General features: G+C 37.9%; 1 protein-coding gene across 4 annotated transcripts in view; it reads right to left on the minus strand.

Moving 5' to 3' along the window:
- Positions 1-1,874: 1,874 nt before the first annotated feature.
- Positions 1,875-23,161, minus strand: part of SPPL2A (signal peptide peptidase like 2A) — a 28,278-nt gene continuing 6,991 nt past the window's right edge. The window contains exons 5-17 of one of the 4 annotated variants that reach the window (XM_065688701.1): positions 20,507-20,640; positions 18,227-18,378; positions 16,903-16,999; positions 15,460-15,561; positions 14,482-14,563; positions 14,105-14,179; positions 13,353-13,409; positions 13,152-13,205; positions 12,632-12,731; positions 11,719-11,796; positions 11,203-11,363; positions 9,101-9,134; positions 1,875-4,575 (exon numbers count right to left, since the gene is read on the minus strand). In XM_065688701.1, coding sequence (XP_065544773.1) covers positions 4,544-4,575; positions 9,101-9,134; positions 11,203-11,363; positions 11,719-11,796; positions 12,632-12,731; positions 13,152-13,205; positions 13,353-13,409; positions 14,105-14,179; positions 14,482-14,563; positions 15,460-15,561; positions 16,903-16,999; positions 18,227-18,378; positions 20,507-20,640 — 1,158 coding nt within the window. In that variant the 3' untranslated portion in view covers positions 1,875-4,543. The remainder of the gene's footprint in view (positions 4,576-9,100; positions 9,135-11,202; positions 11,364-11,718; positions 11,797-12,631; positions 12,732-13,151; positions 13,206-13,352; positions 13,410-14,104; positions 14,180-14,481; positions 14,564-15,459; positions 15,562-16,902; positions 17,000-18,226; positions 18,379-20,506; positions 20,641-23,161) is intronic. The other 3 variants (XM_065688703.1, XM_065688700.1, XM_065688702.1) reach the window with 3 other exon arrangements.

The raw sequence follows: 23,161 nt of genomic DNA on the forward strand, positions 1-23,161 counted from the left end.
TTGGTTTAAGTTACTGGTGGACTGAGCTTGTGGATATGACTGCTGCATTTTTAAGAGAGTCCAAATGATTAAACCTCCTCATAAACACCCATATTCATGCTGAAACAGAGGAACTTATTATTGTTCAAAACAAAGTAACGTGCAAAGACACTTAAAAATGTGCTGGTATTGCCCAAAATAGAAAACAGGAGGAAAGAAAGGAGTCAACTGAAAAAACCAAACGTCAGAATACCTGAGCACACTCTTAAGAAAAAGCTGAAAGGGAGCTCTTTGATCTAAACACTTTCTAGGTTAAAAGGCCTTTGAGCTGCAAGCAAAATCCCTATTCTCAGCTATTTAATGCCTTCTGTGTTCAGGGAAACAGGATCTTGCACATTCTTTATAAATAAGAGGAATTCCAGAGATACCTGAGCCTCCATCATCAGCCTCTCTGAAGAACACAAAACCTTGATCACTCAGTTCTGACAAAAGGGGTGACAATCTGAGTTGCTCTCCTCCTTTCCTTGGGAATTAGAAAGATAAAACACCCAGTAAAATGTGCATATGGGTTACGTGAAAATAAAATAGCGCTTTAGCTTCTGAAAGCATTACAAATCCAAAGACGCCTTTAAAGTATGCTTAAATCTAATAATTTAGTAAAAGTAAATAATTCCACATTGGGTGCGTATGAATCAAACCCATACTGTCATGATAAAATGAGATTTTCTATGAAAACAAGAAAAAAGAATTGCACATTATTCAAGCTGGAAAATGAGCAGAAAACCCCTTAATAATCAGAGCAGCAGAGCTGCAATGCTCCTCTGTAGACTGCCTAGTCCACAGCCCCTGCCAGGCCTGGGTCCGCCTGTATTTTAAATATCTCCAAGGACAGAGACTCCACAACCTCTCTGGGCAACCTGCTCCAGTGTTTGACTACACTCGCAATGAAAAGCTTTTTCTTATGTCTAAATGGAATTGTATGGTAAAGATGGAACCGATATAAACAGGCAAGCATTTGTTAACTAATAATGGTAAACCCCTTCCTTAGAAGAAACTGCCTCTCTTCTGCTTGCAATTTTCAAGCCTCTGAAATTTGCAGTCTTGCTATCCTCAAATGTACCAGCCTTAACGAGGGAATGCAGCGGGAACAGATGGTGCTGTTCACTGATTGCAGTTGTGTCCGCTCTTTGTAGCTTCTATGCTCTTTAAAGAAAGTAAGAATGAAAAAAATAAATTCAGAAAGCATTTTGGAGAGTTTTCTCCCTCTTAAGTCCTCACATACTGTGACTCAATGCTAGTGGAACCTCAAGTATATGAACAGAAGCAGCATAAAATACTTGAAAACACGTTAAATACACACTATCCCAAGGTTCTAGGGATGTCTCAAGGATCACTAACAAGTGTGTTTTGTTTCCCCTGCCAGTATTTCCAACACAGCCTGGGTTTCAAGACTTGGAAAAAGCTTGGCTTTTTCTTCCCCTTCATATCTAGGGCTAAATAAATTCAGTTGAACAATGCTTCAACAGTACTATTTCCCAGGCTGAATGCAAGTAGGCCTGTTATAATGAAGAAGTTTGCCCATGCTAAATTTCTAACTCACTGTTTGTCAGACTTTCACAGAGCCCCATGACTAGAGCTGTGCAACAAGGATGTGCTAAGTTAAACCAGTAAAACTGATGTAGCTCAGTTCAGACTCCAATTCTTCCCCTGCCTCTGCAAAAATAAAAAGACAAAATAGAACAATCCACAAAAACCATCAGTTTGGGCAAGATGGATAAAAAAAAACCTACGTATTTATGAGCGTGTACCATGAATATTTTGAATTTACTTGGTATTACAAAGTATTAACTTTTGTCATGAACATCCACAGTAAGAAAAAGACGAGTCAGAACAAATTACTCAACTGGGTTTTTTCCAAGAAAAATTTATTAATAACATTCTTAAAGTGATAACTTAAAGAGTCATAAGGGAGGGGGCTGTTGTCAGTAAACATACAATGAAAAGGTAGTAAGATTTTTATGTGTATGACGAAAAAGGCCTTTAACATAGTGTTTAGCCCAACCAAATTTAATATTAAAAACATTCAAAATTGCTAAAAGTGTTGCAATCAGTTCTACTGAACTTATAAAACCCTCATTTCAGTAGTCAATACTAACCTATTATTTATATAAAATTTTAAACTCCATTCTTAATTTTTGTAAACAAAGCACCTAAGCATAAGAAAAAAAGTTAGTTTACATCCCATTAAACTGCAGCACATGTGTGTGAAACCTCAGGCGCGATCAGGCATGGAGCACAATTAGGCACAGAACAAGACAGTTTCCACAGCCAGCTGCTGATGCTGCCTTATGCTGCCAAACATCCTTATTTGTATTAATTCCGTTATCATTTATGGCTGAAATTGTAGCAAATCCTCAATTCAGGTTATTTCAAAGAGAAAAAGGAGTCATATTACATAGATTGTGAAGCTTCTGAGAGCTTTGAGTAGTGCACGACTTTGAATGAGTTACGACTTCTTTATCTCTTTCAGGAATTTTCAGAAACTTCTTCATAACTATTTAACTTTGGCAGATACTGGGCCTGACAAAGAGCATGACAACACATCAGAATACAAGTTTTCAGTCTGCTATTGGAACACTGAGGTATGCTGTAGTTTCTTAAGTGCCAGTCAAAAAAATTGAAGATGGTGCACAAGATCATTGTATTCTGAGGCTGTCAGCTCGAGCTTAGGTCAAGAAAGTCAAGAGGGGCAATTAACATAGGAAAACCGTAAGTAATTTCTGTTTTCTTACGGAAGCTGCGAACAAGGTAGTTATCTTACCTGTATCAACTGGCACCATGGTCAATTTGTGTGAATGGCAACAACTGACACTCAGGCTGGAAGATTGTCTGCTCCTGACTCTCAGGAACAGAAGTTTAAGTTTGATATAAATTATGTAGAGCAGGGAATTTGCAGTAAGTCTTTGTTAACTGCCAATACAGATTTACAATTGTCTTCATTAGCATATTTCCAAAGTAAATCTAGCTACAGTAGATTTAACCTGGGTAAGTTTTCCTGAGCCGACATGCCCCAAACAAACTATAAATGTTTGGAGGTGACCTTCAGACAAGCAGGAAATTCTGCACTCACACTGCCCAGCATGTGCTTATTCGGTTGTTTTCTCCAGGTTCTTGAACTTGTACTGACTATAAGAATGACATTCATTAAAGAATAGAAAGAACGTTTTAAGGACTACCTGACATTAGCACTAAGTGAACTCAGCTGTCTCCTGTTGTTGCATTCTCCAATTTTCTTTGGTGTAAAGTGTTAGCATTACAGCTATACAAATTTTCTACACCTAAACCCCCTCAATTTGCAGTTTCCTGAAAAAAGAAAAAGTGTCAAACAAATTCAAAACTCTTCTAAATGCAAACTAATGATTTAAACTATTTCTCCTTTTCCAAGTCTTTAAAAGCTAAACCAAATGAAGATTAAAGAAGTTAAACACATACATTTGCCTTAACTAATACAGGCACCACTAGCACTATTCAAACCTGTTGTTTTGTCTATCAATTGCAAAGACTTTTCAAAAATAGTTTAAAAAAAAAACAGTGTAGAATCAAAAGCTAAAATACCCTGTCATGTCTTCCCCCATCCCTTGGAACTGATCCACAGCCAAATGAAGACCACAAATATAGACCTAGTTTCAATGGGTAGGAGAAGAACCAGGCCAGAGTTAATATTACACCCCACCCACCCAAATAGCACTTCTTGAGCAAAACCCCTGTTGCCTTTCACACCATTTTGTGTGTTAACTATTCCAGAAGCTGCACCTAAGTTTCCAGGACCACAGTGTAAGTACCTCCCCCTTTAATTTTTTTTTTTTTTTGAAATGTTCATAATCTGAAGACTTGCATCAGACCTTAACTATTTTCACAATTAAGGTATAAGCCAGTGATACCAGGGGGCATGGAGGTGGGGAAGAGCTCAACCCCAAGCTAAATTTGCCCTGTTATCTATTTTATGGCTTATGAAGTACACAGACTAACATTCACACTGTTTATTCAATTACTTGTAGTAATGGAACGACAGTCTCATTCTATAGTTGCTATAGTTTACTATTGATCTTTGTATTCAAAATCTGGAAAGAAATCCTATTAAGGGTACTGTGAATTATTTATTTTTAAATGAAACTTGACTAGTCTTAATCAAAATTAAGAAAAAAATTTCATTCAAACTGATATGGGTAAGCAACTTTTACAAAAATATACTGTATAGAAACACATTTGGAAAATTGCATAGAAAATATCCTTTTATTTAAATCAAAATAAGGCACGGTTTTACTAGCTATGGTCTGGCTGTAAAAATGCAAGTCTATTTTGATTACTTTTATGTTAACAATATTTTCCATAAAAATATAGATATGGGAATAAAAACCCTTTTATACAGAGTGGGAAACACTCTATTGTAAAACGTCACCAAATTTGCTGCCATTAATTTGTACAAAATTTGAATACTATTTTAAATCAGGATCCTACATGTTATTGTCCTCCAGGCTGTTCACTGGCTGATGCTGTGCTTTCTTCATTTCCTGTATAATCCAGGTGTTCCATCATCTAAGTGTAAAAAGGAAAAAAAGAAGATAGGTACCTTTATAAAGAACTACTGGTTTTCCCATCAGTCCCAAGTATTTATTAGCTAAGAGAAATATAATTAAACGTGTTAGAGTGCATTTTAGCAGCATACAAGTAAGAAGTCCTCTGTAGATCAGAAAGTGTTCAAGCCAAGTAATCAAAGCTATTTTAGCTAATGCTTTCCACTGCAAAAGCATTCTCCAACCAAGGATCCAAGTTCTCTACAAGAAATTAACCTCGTAAGTCAGAACTGTCTCACTTATTAAATATAGAGAACAAATTAAAAAAAATGATTGGGGTAAGGCAGATTTTTCAAAGACATGGTCTGCAGAACTGGAAACAGACCCAGGATCCTACCTAACATGTACAGGTAGCAAGCAATAGCTTGCATAGAAAAGATGAGCTTTCTCTTTTCACGACAGTAAAAGTTAGCCATATTCCAGTTAGTAGAAGCCTACTTGATTTGCAACATTTCTTTGTACATTTTCCTTTATTTTAAAAAGGATAAAAGAAATGGAATTGAAAAGTCCTGCAACCAGATCATTATACTTTCCAATTCCTGTAGCTGATTAGGTCACCTGAATAACACAAGACAATACTGTACTTTTCCCGACTAAAAAGCAGCCTGTTTCTCTAAGAACTGCTGTATTGCTAGAGCACAACGAAGACTCTAGTTTCCTCCCTGGGACAAGGCACTGAATAAATTACATCGGTAATATACACATTGGCATGACAAACTGAGACCCATCAGTTTGAGGGCTTCAGAATTAAGCATAAGCAACAAGAGGCCAAGGACTGGACAGTTTTGATAGCTGACAACCAGAGACAGAAGATACAGAAGTAGTAAAACTGATGTTGACAACCAGAACAAGTCAATGAGCTCATGGCTCATTGCATGGCTCCAGCATGGCAGGATTATTAGGACAAGGGCATAATAATTTCAGCATCAAAAAGTAGAAAACCCCACAGATGTTCTTCCATAGTTGCACATTCTGCCTAGTAGTAAAAAGGCTCCCTGTAAAAGGAGTAAAAGGTCTTTCTGTAAAACAGCTGCTCACTGCATGGGTTCTAAGCTGGGCAGATTTCCACGCTTGCTTTCTTGTCTTACCAGAACCCACCGCTTGCCAGGCTCCTGATGCCGTCACATTATATGCACTTTAGTGCGTATATAATTCCATATATATAGGGCAAAAAGAGCATTTCTTTTACATTTTTCCCCTAGTTGCGACCCATCTCTGTGCCATAACCTACTTCTATGCCAACAGAAATGTTTCATTGCAAGGTGTAAAAACATACCTTATTAAAAGCAGGTTTGTTTAAACAAGCTGTTTCCTGGTCCAGACATGCCAACATGCTGTGCAGTAAGTTTAGATGACAGTTCCAAGGCAGAAGCAAGTCACTGGCACTTGGGTAAGGCTTAGGAGAGCCTACTGGCCACAATATCAATCCAGCTAAACCCAGAAAAGGTTTTTCATATCCCTCTTTTCACATGTCAGAACTAAGACAGTAAGAATTAAGGCAAGCACTAGTATTGCCAGTACACCTAACCACCACGATACAGCAATAGCACACACTCAGTCCAGCTACAAATACCAAGCTCTTGTGCCAATGACAACCTTGTATTCACTTCAGTATATCTAGAACTTTAACCCTGCACTGTGACCAAAAACCCACATCAAAAATCACCCAAAGCAAACCACTCCCTACCATTACAGAAGTCAAACCCTCATTTTGAATTAGGACTGAAGTATTTGTTTCCAGGAAAACACAACAAACCACCACATGGCACTACATTACATCACGTACTGTCATGTTATCTTCCTTCCTTCTAGGGAGGATCATCTAACAACAAGCACAGAGAAGGTAGTTTTGGTAAGCATTTTTGCAAAATGTTTCCCTATTAAATTGAAAAGATGCTTCAAGAAGAAGAGCTAACACTGTTTGCAACAATTCAGCATATCTCACAGTCAAAGAGTCTTCTCTTAATCCTACAAGTAGCACAAAATGTATTTACGCTGGAGGTACCACCTCTAGTTAAATCTTTAAGTCTCTGCCCAATATAGCAGATTTTTAAGTTAACTTTAAAACCAAAACCACCAAAGGGTGCTTGTTTGGGTTTTGTTTTTTTGGTTTTTTTTTTTGTTTTTTTTTTTGATACACATAAACATTACAAGGCTGAAAAAAAAAAAAAAAAAAAGGAAGAAAAAGGCCATCCCATCTCATTTCTAATCTCCCTACCATATAGAAGAAGGATAACCAACAACTTGAAGGCAGGGATAAACAGATACCTTTCTAAAAAGTGTATCTTTGTTGTAGGTTTCTGGGACAACCCCATCCTCAAAGTCCCAGAAGCTCCAGGACTCTTTATGACAAGCAGCAAGATGAATACACCATGCTAAAATGATGGACAAAGTTATTTCAAGCCTCAAAAGAGCTAGACCAATCAGACCATACATTGTGGAGAGCTGATGAAGATTTAGGAGCTTTTTCTTTCACATCCGAATTCCTGACAGTTTTTAAGGGGAGGAGGGATGTGGTGTGTCAAGATGGGTTAAACATAAATGTCTTTTAGTTACGAAGCTATCTCCTAACATGGTGAACTACCAAAAACAAAACGACCCACAAACAAGCCCCTGCCAAACCACACAGAGGTAAACTAGAAATGGCAATACATACTCCTACCTGTAAAAAAAGTAAACAGTACTTACGCACACAGTTGCCTGCAAGATGCACTCTGATGTTGTTGAATTCACATAATTCTTAACAACCTATAGCTATGATTAATTTGCAAGTATCTAAAAACTCGATTTAAAGTGACAGTACTAACAGCAAGTGCATGCTGTGTAACATGCCAATGACAAATCTGTTGATTTATTACTTCAAAGAGAGATAAGAAAGCTTGCTGAACACTTCAAATTGACAGACTCTGAAAAGTTGCTGGACTGTTCTACCTACAAGACTTCAAAGTTGCATTAGCCCACCAGATTTTTCATGGTGTTACTAAAATGATGTCATAGACCATACTGATACAAAAACCAAGCAGTATTTCTAAAATAAATAACTGTGAAGTAAGTATCAAATGCATTTATAATGCAGGCCTAAATGAGAAGTATAAGCAATCCAAAAAAACCCATAAAAAAAACCTTTATTGTACACTTTTTGGCAGCAACATTTCCTGCACTTGGTGGTAAGAAAGTAGGTACATTACTCTCCCCAGAAATCGCTGTGCTTTAGTAAATAGTTAAAATGATTTTCTGTGCAACAACTCATTACAGCTCAAGTCTACTGCATAATAAAGCCACATGTTGCATAACTACAATTCAAGACTGCATCATTACACAGAAACAGAAATGCTCCCAGCTAAGAATTATGGGACCTCAGAGCTATCTTAGGGAGTCAAGTATTTCCCATGTGTATAAAGTTAAAACTGAAAAACTGGTTTTAACAATCCTATCCAAGAACTTGAGTGCACACAGCAGGACAGAAGAATCTTGTGTTATAAAAATACAGTCTGGACATCCGATTTTAATTTGCACTCAACCTCTTCCACTTCCTAATCTCTTCTTGGGTTTGTATCTAATTCATTTATTATTAAGGCTTTTTAATGAGACTTACATTGTTAAAATACTCCTTATTAGAAGAAAGAAGGTAATGAGAAAAGTACTTTTTAGTTCAGAATTTAAGACAGGCTTCAGTGTAATGGGCAGACAAGCTATGCTTTATAAGCAGATGGATAACTAGACTGCCAACTATAATTCAAGATTAGAATTAAACACCAAAATTCTGCAAGAATATGACATTTGAAAGTTTGCACTGCTGTCTCCATACTGTGCTTGGGACAGTGGACAGCTGAATACCATCAGTGTTAGCAGTCATGATCTATAGCCTAAGGCTGAACCTCTCACTGCAGTGTAGAAGCCGTGCAGAAGGACCACAAAAGCTGGTCTGAATCCTTGCTCTCTATCCCACTGCAAGCACTACAGACAGCACAGGACAAGTGTATTTGTTGAGTAGTAAGATAACAGAAGGACTGTAGGCATGACACTAAAGACAATTCATAATGCTGAACATTGTAACAGAGGACAACAAAGTTGTGATGAGCACAAAGCAGGTTTTCATGTCAACGCAGTGGCACAGAAAAATTAGGTGAAGGACTTCCATATAGGCAGAGGAACTAAATCCAATTCTACATATTTGAAGACACTCATAGGGATTTGGGAAATTATACAGTAGAGAGGAATACAAAGCCTGCCTTCAGGGTTAGGAATCATAGTTCAATTGCTACTTAAGTTTTCCTATATTCCTTTCAGGAAAGAAAAAAAAAAAACAAACACCTAAGCACAAAACATGATTTATGGCTCATCTTCATTGCTACCCTTTTCCATTAATTACTCAGAAAAAAATTTAAAAGATAAGACAGACTCAAAGGAAAAGATGAAGCAGAGGGGAAAAAAAGAAACCATAAGATGATTAATAAAGTTTCATTAAAAGAAGGCTATAATCACACCTTGTAGCAAAGGCGTCCTGGAGGAGTCCGATACCTAAATAAAATTCATTCCATTATTAAAATCATACACAACAAAAATCAGAAAACCCCAAAACTCAAAAAAGCTAACTAATGGTCTATAAACAAACAGCAGCATTCATGAAGTTTAGTCACCTGATACACTGTACACGCTCTTGCACCCCTGTTCTTAGGGCGCTTTGCTCTAAGAAGTCTGCAAGGTTGCTCTGTTTCCATGAGGACAAAGCATACCTCTATTGAAGTCTGGCCACCCTTATCAATGGGCAGCTCTGCTCCAGTCCAAATGACCCTTGTAGCAGAAAAATACAGCTCCCTTTCTGTATCTTTCTCCTCAGAATGAGCAATGAAAGCTGGGGATTTCAACCCTGGGGCTGTGTGCGTGGTTGGTTTGGGGATAGTTTTTTTGCATGTTTTTGTGTAAGTTTGGTAAGGACAGTTCAAAATTCAGCTTCATGTGAGGAGAAAGATCAACACTGCAGCATTTTGAGAGCGCAACTTGAATAACACCCTCTGGAAAAAAATAATGTAGAAAATGTTCTTCAGAAAGTTACAGAAATACAGGAGTCAGTAAAGTTACACAGAGGTGTTCAGCCTCAGACAAGTCTTAACGCAGGGGTTGTAGAGTGGGGGTTCTCTCTGGCACATTTTAAGTTGTGCCAGAAATGAAGCCATCTGACCTCAGAACAAGCTGAATTTCAGATTAGTTTTAATCCTTAAAGAAACCAGTTGAAAGGACATGGAAATAACAACTATGGCAACATAATTCTTCCGAGTATGAGTCTTCCTGTGAGAAGTGCAAGAAATTTTTCTCCCTAAAGGGTGTTGCTAAGTCTGCTCAGGCCAATCTTACTTGGAACTCAACTGAGAAAAATACATAGCAAAGCTTTCTTCCATCCCCCAACAGACCCAGAGTTACTGGGCTTCCTATATGTGACACTGTTTTAGAATGTCAGTAACCAAAGGCATGGTAAGTCAAATTCATTCTGACCTACAGACAAACATTCCTGTTTGCTGGATCTAAAAAAGGAAGACAGTTGGCTCTGTAGACAAAAAGATAAGCTATGTAGTTAAAGCTGAAGGCCTCCTTAGTAATTCTATGCCTAGCCAACCTCCAGCTAAAGCAGGTGTACAGTACTAGTCAGATGAACAAAAAGTAGTTTTGATAATACTGTAATACTGATAATACTATAGAAGCTGCATGCCTGCAGTTCTACATTTACAAGAATTACCACCACCTTGACTTAAACCTTGCAATACTTAATTTGAAAAGGCAGGAGCCAACCCACCTCCCCTGCCAACAGACTATCCATTCTCTGAGCTGAGTTCCACACAGCCTAGATACAGGTGATCGTTTCTGAATTCAAACAATATTGGACTTTAGGTCTCAAGCACGATCTAGAGTAACCTCAAGACTGGTCTGTCTTGTGATGCATACCAGCTGACAACAGCTACTGGCACACTGTTACCACAGCAAGTCAAATCAGGGGGAACATACACGTGTCAACAGGGAGAGGCAGGTAGCTGGTGGGATTCAAGGACTGCAATTCCTGGGTAATGTTAGGGATAACCAAAGGGATAATGCAGAATACCCATGGCAGTGTGCACATCACTGTGACAGAAAACAGCTCTATAACCACCCAGCTATTTTGTTGCTGAATGCTTCATATTATCTTGATTATGCCAGAAAGTTTCTGAAATTGTAGTTGATCACCAATTTAACTGTCTCTTAATAGAGAACTAGTGCAGATTGGAATCTGCATGCTTAGTTCAGTGACTCATACCACATCAAGATGATAGTTGAGGAATGTTGAAACATGAAAAAACCACCCCAAAACATTAAAAAAAAAATAAAATGGGACAAATTACTTTTCCTGTGAGTACTGAACCAGCTATTTATCTCCCTCAAGCTTTGTTCTGCCTTGTCAACTACTAGACTAAGATTTTCTAAGCATAAAGACTATTTTTCCTTATTAGTTCCAGAAGATAACATGAAGACTAGCAAAAAATGGATTACTTGCAATACATTAGGAAGTACTTCTAGAAGCATACACTCAAAAAAATTAACTACAACATATTCAGCCTACCTGGTAACTGCTTCCTTTCCAGAACTTTTTCATCTCTTTGCGCCTCCAAGCAACAAACGAGCTAGTGAGGAGTGTACATGGGACAAGATAGAGAAGGGCTGGTTGTCCCATCTTCATTAATGCCAAAACAACGAAGGTCAGCACCATACCAATGGCATAAGCTATAAAAAGATATTTATATGCACACTATCAAGAACAGGTGATTTTTTAAATTAAATAATTCATTTAGTAAGCCAGATGTATTATTTAGTAACATATTCATTAATATAACTGAAAAAAAAAGGTGGACAATAGATTGCTCTTTATTTGCAAGCTTTCTCTAAGCAACTGACTACCATAAAGAATGCTCACCTTAAATACGGGCAGGCACATTAAAGACATCATAAAAAGATTCTTGATAACACTGAACCTTTACCTGAAGAAAACTATCTGGTTATGCCATTTATGAAAAAAAAAAAATTAAATAAATAAAAGGCTAGTATGAAGATTAAACATTGCTGAAATATCACACGTTACCTATTGTACAGGAAACATAGTATACAGAAGATGAACTTGTCAGAACATCAAATCTTCGACAGTAGGCAACCAGAAGCCCTTGAAGGGAAAAACAAAACAAAAGATTAATGACATATTTAGCCATGATTTTTTTTTCTCCCCAATTTTCCTCCAGATCAAAGCAGCACAAAAAGAATTTACGTTAAGACACCCCATTACCGTATGTTATCTTCTTCCCGTTTATTTCTGGAAAGCCAAGAACCAGTTTAAGAAATTCTACAGCAAGTCTTGAAAATCAAAACCACAATGAGCCAAGTGAGCTTGGTATTGAAAGGTTTTGTGGGTTTTTTTAGCAAGCTAAATACATTGTGCTATTTTCACTTTGTTAATACAGAAGGGAAACAACTTAGTTCTAACACTTCAACAGGATTTTAATGCTTGCTTTTTACAATCAGCAATTTTGCCTGCACACTGTTCACGGCTGTTCAGGCTTTGTGCCTGACTCCATTTGCTCAAGACTCCAACTATGGCAAAACTCAGCTCTGCTGAGAAAGATGGAAAAATCAGATAATATATTTTCCGTTACCTCATCTCCAATTAGGTAGTCTAGGATACAAAAATACTGTGAAGTCACAGAAGAGTAGCTTTCTGTGAGATTTCAGTGAGATTTAATTAATACTGACAACTGCATTTATCTGTGGGACTTGTATTTACACAACACAGTGTGAAAGAAAAGCAAACCCCCTTCACCATGTAAGTGTTCTGTAACATACTAAGCTGTCTTATATTGTGGCTTTTGTTGTATTCTGCATAACAGATCAAGCCAAACTCTTGCATCTGATTTAGCTGCTGAGTAAACTGAAATGTAAGTCAGTTGACAATCAAACCCAAAATATTTAATCATAATTTACAACTGCCAAAACCATTTGCTCACCTGGTACAATAATGTCTCCAAAACCCAATAATGAAAAAGGCATGTCACACAGTGTCGATGCAGAGTATCCAAGTCTAGGCACTCTAATAACCACAGGTAACTGTAAAACAGTATTTCAGAAACCCACATAAATCTAATCTAAAGCATCCTGGTGTTTTGGAACTTTTTTTGATTTTTTGCTTAAATTAATAAACAGTTTAAATATAATTAATTTATTGTGAATGCAGAACTTCAAAATAGGTAGAACCTGAAGTAAAACCAGAAACCAACATAGAGAGTAGATAAATCTGAAGGCAGCAGGTAAGCTGGAAATTCAGATTTACAAATAATACGCACACACACGAAATTAAAGCATCAAACCATGTAATGGGAATTACAAATCTGGATTATTACCCTAGCTAAAGAATCAATGATATCCAGGCCCTGCAGAGAAATTTGGACAGTCAGGTTTTCCCCAAAAGAAAAAAGTCTTTTCAGAGGGAATAATTTAAAAATCCAATATCTGAAATACAATCCTTACTTTCTCATGGGGAGCTGAGCGTTCAGTAGGGACTTCCACCAAGTTTCCATCATTCTAGGATCAAACCCAAGTCAACAGGTATTTAATACTTAAAAGAAAATAGCAGAAGCTGGCTATATTTTGTGAGAAAGTTATGCACACTAAGAATTAGCTACGCAGTGTCAGTATTTTTGTTGCACATACTAAAACAGCTGTTCATACCTTTTCACTGTTTCCAAAAGGCCCAGCTGCAACTTCAACCATTATACTTGCCCCATTCTGAAATTAAGGTTATTTTCAAAAGTTAGTGGCTTAATATACCAAAATATTCATACTACATTAAAAAAACCCTGCATGTACCTCATTTTAGAATCCAGGACCGGAAAAATCCTGAACATCCAAAGGAACGTACTAGTATTGAACAGTTTCATGCAGTACAGTTTTGCACTGAAAACACATATTCCAGCCTAAAATAACTGTCCTAAAAAAACCCACAAACAAATCCACAAGATGTAGCTGGAAGTTAAGATAAAAATTGTATCAGCTTTTTCTGCCAGCTTTCTGCTTCAAAGTAAAAGGTACACTTGCTACAGTTGACACTACACTGCAAAGGAGCACTGCAGAGAGTACTAGAGCATGTTTCAGTATATGGGTGTTGAAAGCAAAAGCAGGAAGAAAACTGTAGGACAGTAATTTCTCATCATTGTGCTGTCACACAATTGGGGACAGCTTATTTTTGGCCATGTAATTGCTGAAAACGTAAGTAATTTAACAGAATTCATGGCACGCACACAAGCATTATGCTCAACAGCCCATGCAAGATGAAAGTTTAGGCCACTGCTGTCTCAAATGAAGAAAAGGAAGTCAGCATTCCTGCATTGAGAATACTGAAAATACTAACCTGTTTGACAAAAATACCGCCCCAGTGACTAGACGTTTTTTGTTTTATTTTAAAGATAAATTCACAGACATACCTTTGTGATAAATGGTGTTATGAAGACAAAAAACACATCATATAGAAGGAGAAGGCCCAGAAGTATCACACAGGACTGTAAAAAAACAAAGTAGAACATATTCCCATAGGTTTTCAAGGACTGCACAGCCAGATTCTGGTACCATTGCACTATGTTTCTATGTTGAAAAAAAAAAAAAAAAAAAAGAGGAAGAACCAACCCCTACCTCTCCTTGGTTTTATCCTGGCATTACATATAGAACAGGATTAATTTCCATTAAAAATGTTAGAGATATTCTTAACTTACAGGCTTTCTTCAGTGTTGAAAACCTACTTCCTGATACTAAACTTGGATTCATGGCATTAGAATACTTCTTTAAGGTAAGCAACTTGTAGTACCTTGAAGTTCGGCATCTTCAGTGTTTTAATAAAGTTTAGGCAGAAAGCAACTCCCAAAATGTCTTGCAAAATCCAAGCCCACCTAAAAACAAGAACATATTTTTACACATTGTTCAAACTACTGCTGGACTCTAAGTGCAATAATGGTTTTAGGTTTTGCTATAATGTATATTCCGCACCATATGATGTTGTGCTCAGCATATAAAGCTGATTGAAGGAGGAAGGATATTTGGAGTAATGGCATTTGTCTTCCGAAGCAACCATTACACGTGATGGAGCCCTGCTGTCCTACAGATGGCTGAACATCTGCCTGACAATGGGAAGCGGTGAATGAACTCCTTGTTTTGGTTTGCTGCATGTGCAGCTTTTGCTTTACCTATTAAACTGTCTTAACCTCAATTCTTGAGTTTTCTCACTTTTACCATTACAATTCTCTTCCCCATCCCCAGCGGGGACTGTGTGAGTGGCTGGCTGGGGCTTAGTTGCTGGCTGGGATTAAACCAGGACACTTCATCAGCATTCTACAAAGAAAATGAGTTGAACAGAGGCCACAACAGGGCTTTGGTGCTCACTTGTATGATGGCTCACTTGATTGGAAGCCCTACTTAATATCTGACTCAAGATGCTACTTAGGATTGTACTACAGTATTTGTGTATTTATGGTCCTCTGCTTCCACAGGAAGCACAGGTCTTAAAGTCCCTAGGCTATTTTTGCACTTTTTTTTCTTCATTAACAATCAAGTTAGTTCTTCCTCATCTTTATAATTTTTTGTAACTCCAAAGTACTACACAGTTCATTTGTATAGCTTTGTTCTCTATTACTCCCATGCTCGTTAAGCTTCATAAATACATTTATGACTTTTTTGAAATCAGGACTGAGTATAGACAGATGCTATGCTCCAGGATTAGTTATATGATGGGAAGTTCATTAATGACAATTATTCATATTACTCTTTTAAGTCAGAATGCATCACTTACCTATCTTCATTTCGAAACACTGCCCAGATGACAGCTGCTGCTATGCAGAATGCAGCAAGAAAAATAAGCCTCACTTCAATGCTTTTGTTGCAACATGCAATCCTAAAAGAAAATAATTAAATTAAAAAAGAAAGCTTGCAACAGCCAAAACATATGCCTGTGCTATCATGGGTCCTTAAGCTGACAAGGTGTTCTCACCTTGACAGCTTCTCCTTTGCCCATTTGTTCTATCCAGACTCAGGTGGCATTATACTTGCAACTGCAGTATCAGTCCTTCTCTGGGCTGCGTTTAAAACACGCCCAAGATAAATCAAATTGGGCTTTGATGGCCAGTCCTCATTTTAGCAGACACATCCAGGGAAGGTGGCAAGCAGATGAATTTATTTAATCTATGTCACTTAACAACTATGCCAACAGCACTATTTCAGTGAGGGACAGATGTCATAATTCCAGAAAGGGGGGTGGTGAGGGTGGTGAAAATCAATTTTAGGACACACAATCCAAGATTAAAAATGGAGTAACTATGTATTGCAAAATTGTGAGCCGGTATCTGTTTCCACCACCTACTCAATTTTCTGGGGTAGTTCTTGAACTGATACTAACTGATGGAAGAAATGCCTGTCCTACAGCTTACACAAAACCTGCTGTCTTTTCTACCTGATCTCTGCCTTCGATGGGCTGCTGGACCACCTGGCACTAATATCCTGTATTAAGTAACATGCAAACACAATCTTAGGCTTCCAAGCTTACAAGAATTGCTCTTTTGGGGGAAAGAACTATTTGTTGCATTAAATGTCAGGGTTTTTTTTAAATGTGAAAATACAGAGGAGGAAAATATTCCCATACTCACTAATACCTGCAGGATACTTAACTCGGAGTAGTAAGGCAAGGCTATCTGCACACTGATAACACACAACCTGAGTTACAACTGTAACGACTAACACAGAGGACATGAGCTATGTGTTGCCTTCACAAGAAAGTTAAAACTTAATCTGTACTGTACCTGTGACAGACCAACATAAAGGAAAACAAAACCTCTATTGCCTATAGCACAGTACTTGCCTGAAACAGGGCCAAGTGTGCAGGATTCCCCCTTACCGAGTTCCTTGATGAACAAAGTGAGCACACCTGAGTAAGCATACTAAAGTGAGCACAAGCTGAGCTCAGATGGCCAAGCAGAGCCTGTTAAGTTTGCTTACAGCAACGCTTGCAAATAAAAGTAATGTAGCGAATGTCCCACAATACTATTTTAACTGTTAATTATAAATACCTTTAATATCTATTAAAGGAGCTTGTAATTTTGTTTTTTAACAATCCCACATACTAAACCATTTAGGAAACAATTTGTCAAACTGCTCTTGTGTTTTCACACTACCTTGAGTAGCAACCAGAATATACCCCAAACAAACCTTCCATTTATAATAACTGAAAGGCATACAATACCTGCACTGCCCAAATGGTATTTCTCCTATTAATGCCGCAAGACAGTTGTATAGACTCATTGCAGATGCCAAGCAGAAGACTGATATTATAACATACACTAAATAAAAAGAATGGAAGACGGGAATCAGTGACAAAATACAATAGGAAAGAAATCAAACAAGATTCAAACACAACAATGTACATTTGATATAAACAGCAGCTGTTACAGCACTGCTCAATACAGTCACTGGAGACTACATCAGCCGATTACAGAAAATGCTGAATTCTGATTGTCTCGGCCATGACAAGAGTTCTCATTAAGCAAAGACCTGAGGTCTCAAAGTTTTTAATTGACACCGCTTTTTTTTAATTATTTTTTCCCTTTTATTTAAGAAGAAATAAGTCACCTGTTACTGCTTTCACATACGTTTATTTGGTTTTAGCCGAATAAAACCAAAGTGCTATTTTACAACTACCTGCTTTCCCAATTTCTGGTAATAACTTTCCACTTCAGATTTTCCTTTTAAGTACTTTGTCTGCTTATGCCTAAAGATTTGAATATCCCCAAGGTCTGACTGATAATTTTGGCGGCATTTTAAGATCCTAAACACCCCATTCCTTCCACAACTTGTATGTAGTTAGGAACCACCTGGCTAGGAGAAAACCCTGTATATTTCATGTTTTAACTTACAGTATAATGTGTATTCTAACTTAGGGTGAGCACCCTGAAACATTTATAAACAGTAAGACAGTCGTTTGCAAGTTGTTTTGGGGTTTTGTTGCTGTTGGTTTGGGGGGGTTTACTGCTAGTGAAGGTCTGACTAAAAGCAATTCTGATACCTATAAAGAGATTATTGAAAGAAAATCAACCAACAGTTTGGAAACTACATTTTAGTAGAATTGCATCATTCAAGAACTTAGCTTATTACTAGCATGATTGAGTTTATTCTATGATGGCAATGCCATTTCCCCTGTACTTAATTAGGGCACCACAACCACAAACTCAATGTCAATGTAGCAATACTGAACAAAAGTTTTCACTCTAAACACCACTAAGCTGTCACTGCCACCGTTTCAAGAACATCAACATGCATCATATACTTTTACTAGTCACTGGCACCTCTACTCCACATTATTTTATTCAGAATAAACACTGTCAAGGAAAACTTTGTAAGAGAATAGAAGAAAGCTTCTCTCTAAGTAGCAGCTACATCTTTTCAACCCTCGACTCATACATGGAGAGAACAATTACAAAATTATATTAATTTTAGTTTAGAAATTGAGCTTTTTAGACTCAGACACCTTCAGAAAAACAAGTCAAATGAGATCATCCATTGTTTCTTACCTAACCATTTGTAGAAGAAATACAGCAAGACCAGCATAACACAACAGATGACAACAAACAAGATAACTGTTACAGGGGTGAAAGTAACATTTTCTTCCTTCTTTTGTCTTGTTTCTCTCTCTCCAGGACTTGCTACTGCTTTCAAATTCTCACTGTTTTACAAGAATGACAAATATTTACCTTAGGTGACAGGTTATGAAAGTGTCTTACTATAACCAGAATTGTTGTTACAAAGCATTTAGATTGACACAGCATTTCAGGCAAATCCGTCATACCATTATTAGACTTTATTAAAAGGAGAAAAAAATAGTATGCTTATTGTTTGAGTTTCACTCAATTTTTTAAATGGAGATACACACTTCTAACCTAGCATAGATCACAAGGAAAAGATTCTTAACTGCCTTCCTTTCCAGTTGTGTGGTGATTGCCAACTAAGGAGTACACCCAGCCAAACCCCGAATCTATGTGAGGAGTAGTCAGATATCAAACTTTTCAACTCCTTTTCAGGATGCACACGCTCAACTCTATTAGCATATCGTCTCTGACTACAAAATTTCTTGGGCTAAATATAGTCAATCTGATAAATACGTCTATGATAAACTGAAATCATGGGTATTACACACTGTTTTAAAACCTCCACAATAGGCATTAAGTGTCTGCAAAACCCATTCATGTCAGCAGAATGAAGCTAGTTAAGTACTAGTTCTTTTACCTTTACACCTTATAATTACAGAGTACGTAAAAGAGAGGGGGTGTAATTGGGGATTTGCACTAGGAGTAAGATTTCTGTGCATACATACTCCATAATTATACCTCACCATGCAAAATAAGGAGACTTAAATTGTTGTGTTTATTCTTTGAGCCGATAGCCTTTCCACTGTTCAGTTCAGACACTAGTGCAACTCGCCCATCAGATAGCATCTTCCTGACAAATCCTAGAACCTACCTACAAAACGCCCAATTCAGCACTGAAACAGCTACCTTCAAAAGGGAAAACTCCCCCAGGAGTAAGGCACTTTGTTAGATGAATCATTTTCTCGGAGGACACACTTTGAATAAGCTTTTTTTTTTGTTGTTGTTTTTAAAAAAAGCTCACTCTAGATGTATGAAAGTGCATTCTAACAAGTTTCATATAATTACATGTAGGTATTTTTCAGTATGGGAGACAGCATCACATTTTGTTATTTTAGCATTCAGTGCAGGCACACCCTGTAGCACTGCAGGGTAAGAAAAGCTGCATAATCAGATCCAACCTTTAAAAAGAGAAACACACCCACCCCTCCTCCTACTTCTTTAATATCTCTAAAATCACTAGATTTGCATAACCAGTGGGAAAGAGGAAGATGTAGTTATCACATACAATTCTCACCCTGTTGCTCTGAGGAGCAAAGCACTAGAACAACACTGAGAATGGGAAGCTCTTGGTAGCAACACACTCTGGCCCATCACACGCATGCAGGCACCCAAGAAATACTGCAGAGTAACACCATGCCCTTAAAGGCCAACTGTATCTAGTGAAATCCCAGACTAAAAACAGCTGTGTGCATGGAGTGTGCTTCACTTCAATGAACAAAGCTGCACACCCCTCAAGCACGGTGCAGAAACCCCCATAACCCTCATTTCTCTGCATTTGCCCCATTCTACACTTCTACTCCCTCTCCTTCCCTACACAGGAACTGCTGCTGCCTCCCTGTCCCAGAATAGTCCTAGAACTGCTATTGCCCCTGGCTCTTGCTCCACCAGATACCACGAAGCTGAAGCAGATAAGCCCAGTTGGACTTTAACTATCTGGAGCCACTCAAACACAACCAAATCACATTCCCCAATGCACCTAGTGATAGGAGTGAGGTGCTGAGACATTCCAGAGGGTGCTGCACAGCCAGCTGGGATGAAGCAGTTCTAAGATCCCTGAAAATTCAGACACTACATGCAATTAAAGGTATCATTAAAATATCTACCTTCTATCATGGATATTGCAATATTATGATGTAATTATAGGGTATTTGGTCATTTGTCAAAATGTTAACTCATTCCTCCTCCCAAGAGTTGCATTATCCCTCAGGGACTTTGACAATCTACTACTAAGGTTCCTTAAAGACCTCTGGTGATTTTTCAGATGTTGCAGTGCTCAAGCATTTCATGACAAAGCAGCTCATCAGACCTAGATTTTCTCATTTGTTAACTACCAACCTAAAAGAACATAATTACTCACTGAACATAGTGAGTTTCCACAAAATTTGTAGTCCACATAATGTAAGCTATTTCATTTAACAAACTTACAGTTCTGCTACTCCACTCCAGTAGCCTCCTAGTGCCACTGTAAACACGGCAATTAGGAAGATGACAACCATACTGTAATCAAACTCTGGCAAAGGTGGTGAATACAGGGTCACATTAACTTCATTTCCAAGTGTCTGAAAAACAACATGCAAGTTGGTTTGTAAGGACAGCAAAGAAATCATATGGCTTATTTTCAACAAGATGCACAGCATGAGTTCTTCCTCTTAATCTACAAAATGCTGAAAGCAAATTTTCAACATACTGCACAAGACAGCTCATATATTTGCCCTGGACATTGTAAAGAAGCAATGCTTTCCATGCTACCTTTCAGGATGGTCAGGTTTGAAAACAACCTTATTACTACTGCTGTGGAAACATGGATACCACACAACAAAATGGTACTTCTTTTCATTGTTTTGACATTTCTGAGTCTTGCCCAAATGCTTCTCATCCCCAAAATACACCAAATGCTGTCAAAGATGCCTGCTCTGCAGGAAAGCATATCCAAGTCAATCAATTTGAAACTCACAGGTCTGCTGAGATATCAGCAGAGGTTTACCTTTACCTCTTGAAACCACAAAAGTCACAGTTCAGATATAGGCACAATGCTTCAGACAGGACACAGTGAAAACTCAAGGTGGCAGGAAGTTACTTATTAGCAGCTTTACAAAAGCATGATTTGAAATGGATTCAAAAGAAAAGAGAGCAATTTCACACTGCTTCAAAAAGTTAAGACCCAATTAAAAAGTCAGCTGAAGGACACTGTAGATGGGAAAGCATGCAGAGATATAACTGATACCAAACTGTACCAAAATCTTGAAAGCAAAACTAAGATGCTTTCATTTGACTGAAAGGTGAGATATAAAAAACAAAGAAAGAATGATAATTTGAGAGGAAATGGAAAGTGGTACGGAAGAAAGGCTTGCTGTTGTAGTCAAAGTACATCAAAGCATCTAAAGCAATCGTGCGGTGAAAATAGTCTTTTGAGATGCAGCAGAAGAACAGATTTGTTAACAGCCTGCATGTGGGATAAATGCAGAGAGTGGATGAACATGCCAGGCAGGTTTGGCTACAGAAGATCAAACTGGCAGTGGAGAGACTGAATGGGAAGCTGAGTAGTGTAGTGTAATACACTGGCCATATGTGAAGAAAGCAGATTTATTTCAGTATCCCAATTGTCTAATTACAGATATTAACCTTACAGCAGGCTAAAGAAGTCAGAATCATTCCTTTGCCTGAAGTTCTGGAAGTTCAGAAAACAAGAAAGAAGATTAAATTCTAGTGAAACATTGCAGTTATATGAAGTGGAAAAGAATATTAAAGGAAAAAAGCCCTATTCAAATTACAGCATCCTGTATGTAAAAAAAAGAAACAAACCAAAACCCCAAAGAAAACAAAACACAGACACAAAAAAGCACCAACCTCCCTTCCCCCAGAAACCTGAAGGCTTATACATCTTTAGTATTTGATTCCAACATGTCTTAATACAGCTTTTCATTTAAGTTTCATAAGCCTTATGAAATATAATTCACATTAGAATCTAGTGTGATTGTTTCCTTTTGTTCCTATTACTCTGCTCTTCACTAAGAACTTGCAAAGTCTCAACTTTCACCACAAGGAGCACTAGAATCAAGTACATCAGGTCAGTTAACAACTGCAAGAAAGCTATCCACTTACTAGAAGGTTGGTAACACTCTGCTATTGCTATCAAGACTCATACCTGATTCGAATGCTGAAAGCTAACAGAGATGAAGCCTTGTAAGAAAAAGTAGAAAGAAGGCTTACACAAAGTAGCTACCCTCAGACTGGTGCTGTCTCTTCTAAATAAAAGGAGAAAACTGGAAACCTTGGAAAGAGTTAAAACAGATATACAACTGTAGTGGGAAGAGTACAACGGCTGCCAGCTTCTTAGCAGGATTTATCATTCAAAACAACAGCTGCCAGTGACATGACAGAAGGCTTTGGAAAAAAAGCCATTGGAACTAGGAAAGGATCACTTGTGGTCTGTGCTGTGTTCCTCATTACTTTTACAAAGGGAGTCTCGTTGTAAGACAAAACCAAATTCTTTGACTGAACAGGAGTATGAGACACCATGTGGCACACTAATCTACTAGCGAAGTTGCTTTGGTGAATTACTCCAGCTATACAGAAGTGATTCTGCATGATACTACTCCAAAGCAGCACTAAGCAGTAACATGGTACGGAGAAGATTCAGAACAAATTAGTGATCTAACCTGGCCCTAGGTCCCTTCATGTTAGTAGGGCATACTGTAAAACCACCCAACTAAGCAAACAACACTTGTCTTACTTGAAGGAACAAATCTGAAGACAGAAGACAACCTGAACCAAAACACAGTATGCGTCAAGACTATGTCAGAGTGAGGACAGTCATCACAAACCTTCAGTCACGTCAATGCTTGGCAAGAGCGAATCTTTAATGGGAACAGGCAGTAAACAACCAAAATCCTCTATGTCTAGTAGGCATGGTTTCAGCTTGCATACTTACCTAAGACAACCTTCCATGGCAGCTCTGAAGATTAAGAGCAGAAATGGTGAAGTAAGCTTGCAAATTCAATCCAAGAAGCTAAGACTACACAGGTTAGTGCTAGCCTCTGCTATTCACTGAAAAACACATGCAGTGCAACTCCTGCCTAG

Source organism: Lathamus discolor, chromosome 8, assembly GCF_037157495.1.
Source record: "Lathamus discolor isolate bLatDis1 chromosome 8, bLatDis1.hap1, whole genome shotgun sequence".
Classification (NCBI taxonomy): Eukaryota; Metazoa; Chordata; class Aves; order Psittaciformes; family Psittacidae; genus Lathamus; species Lathamus discolor.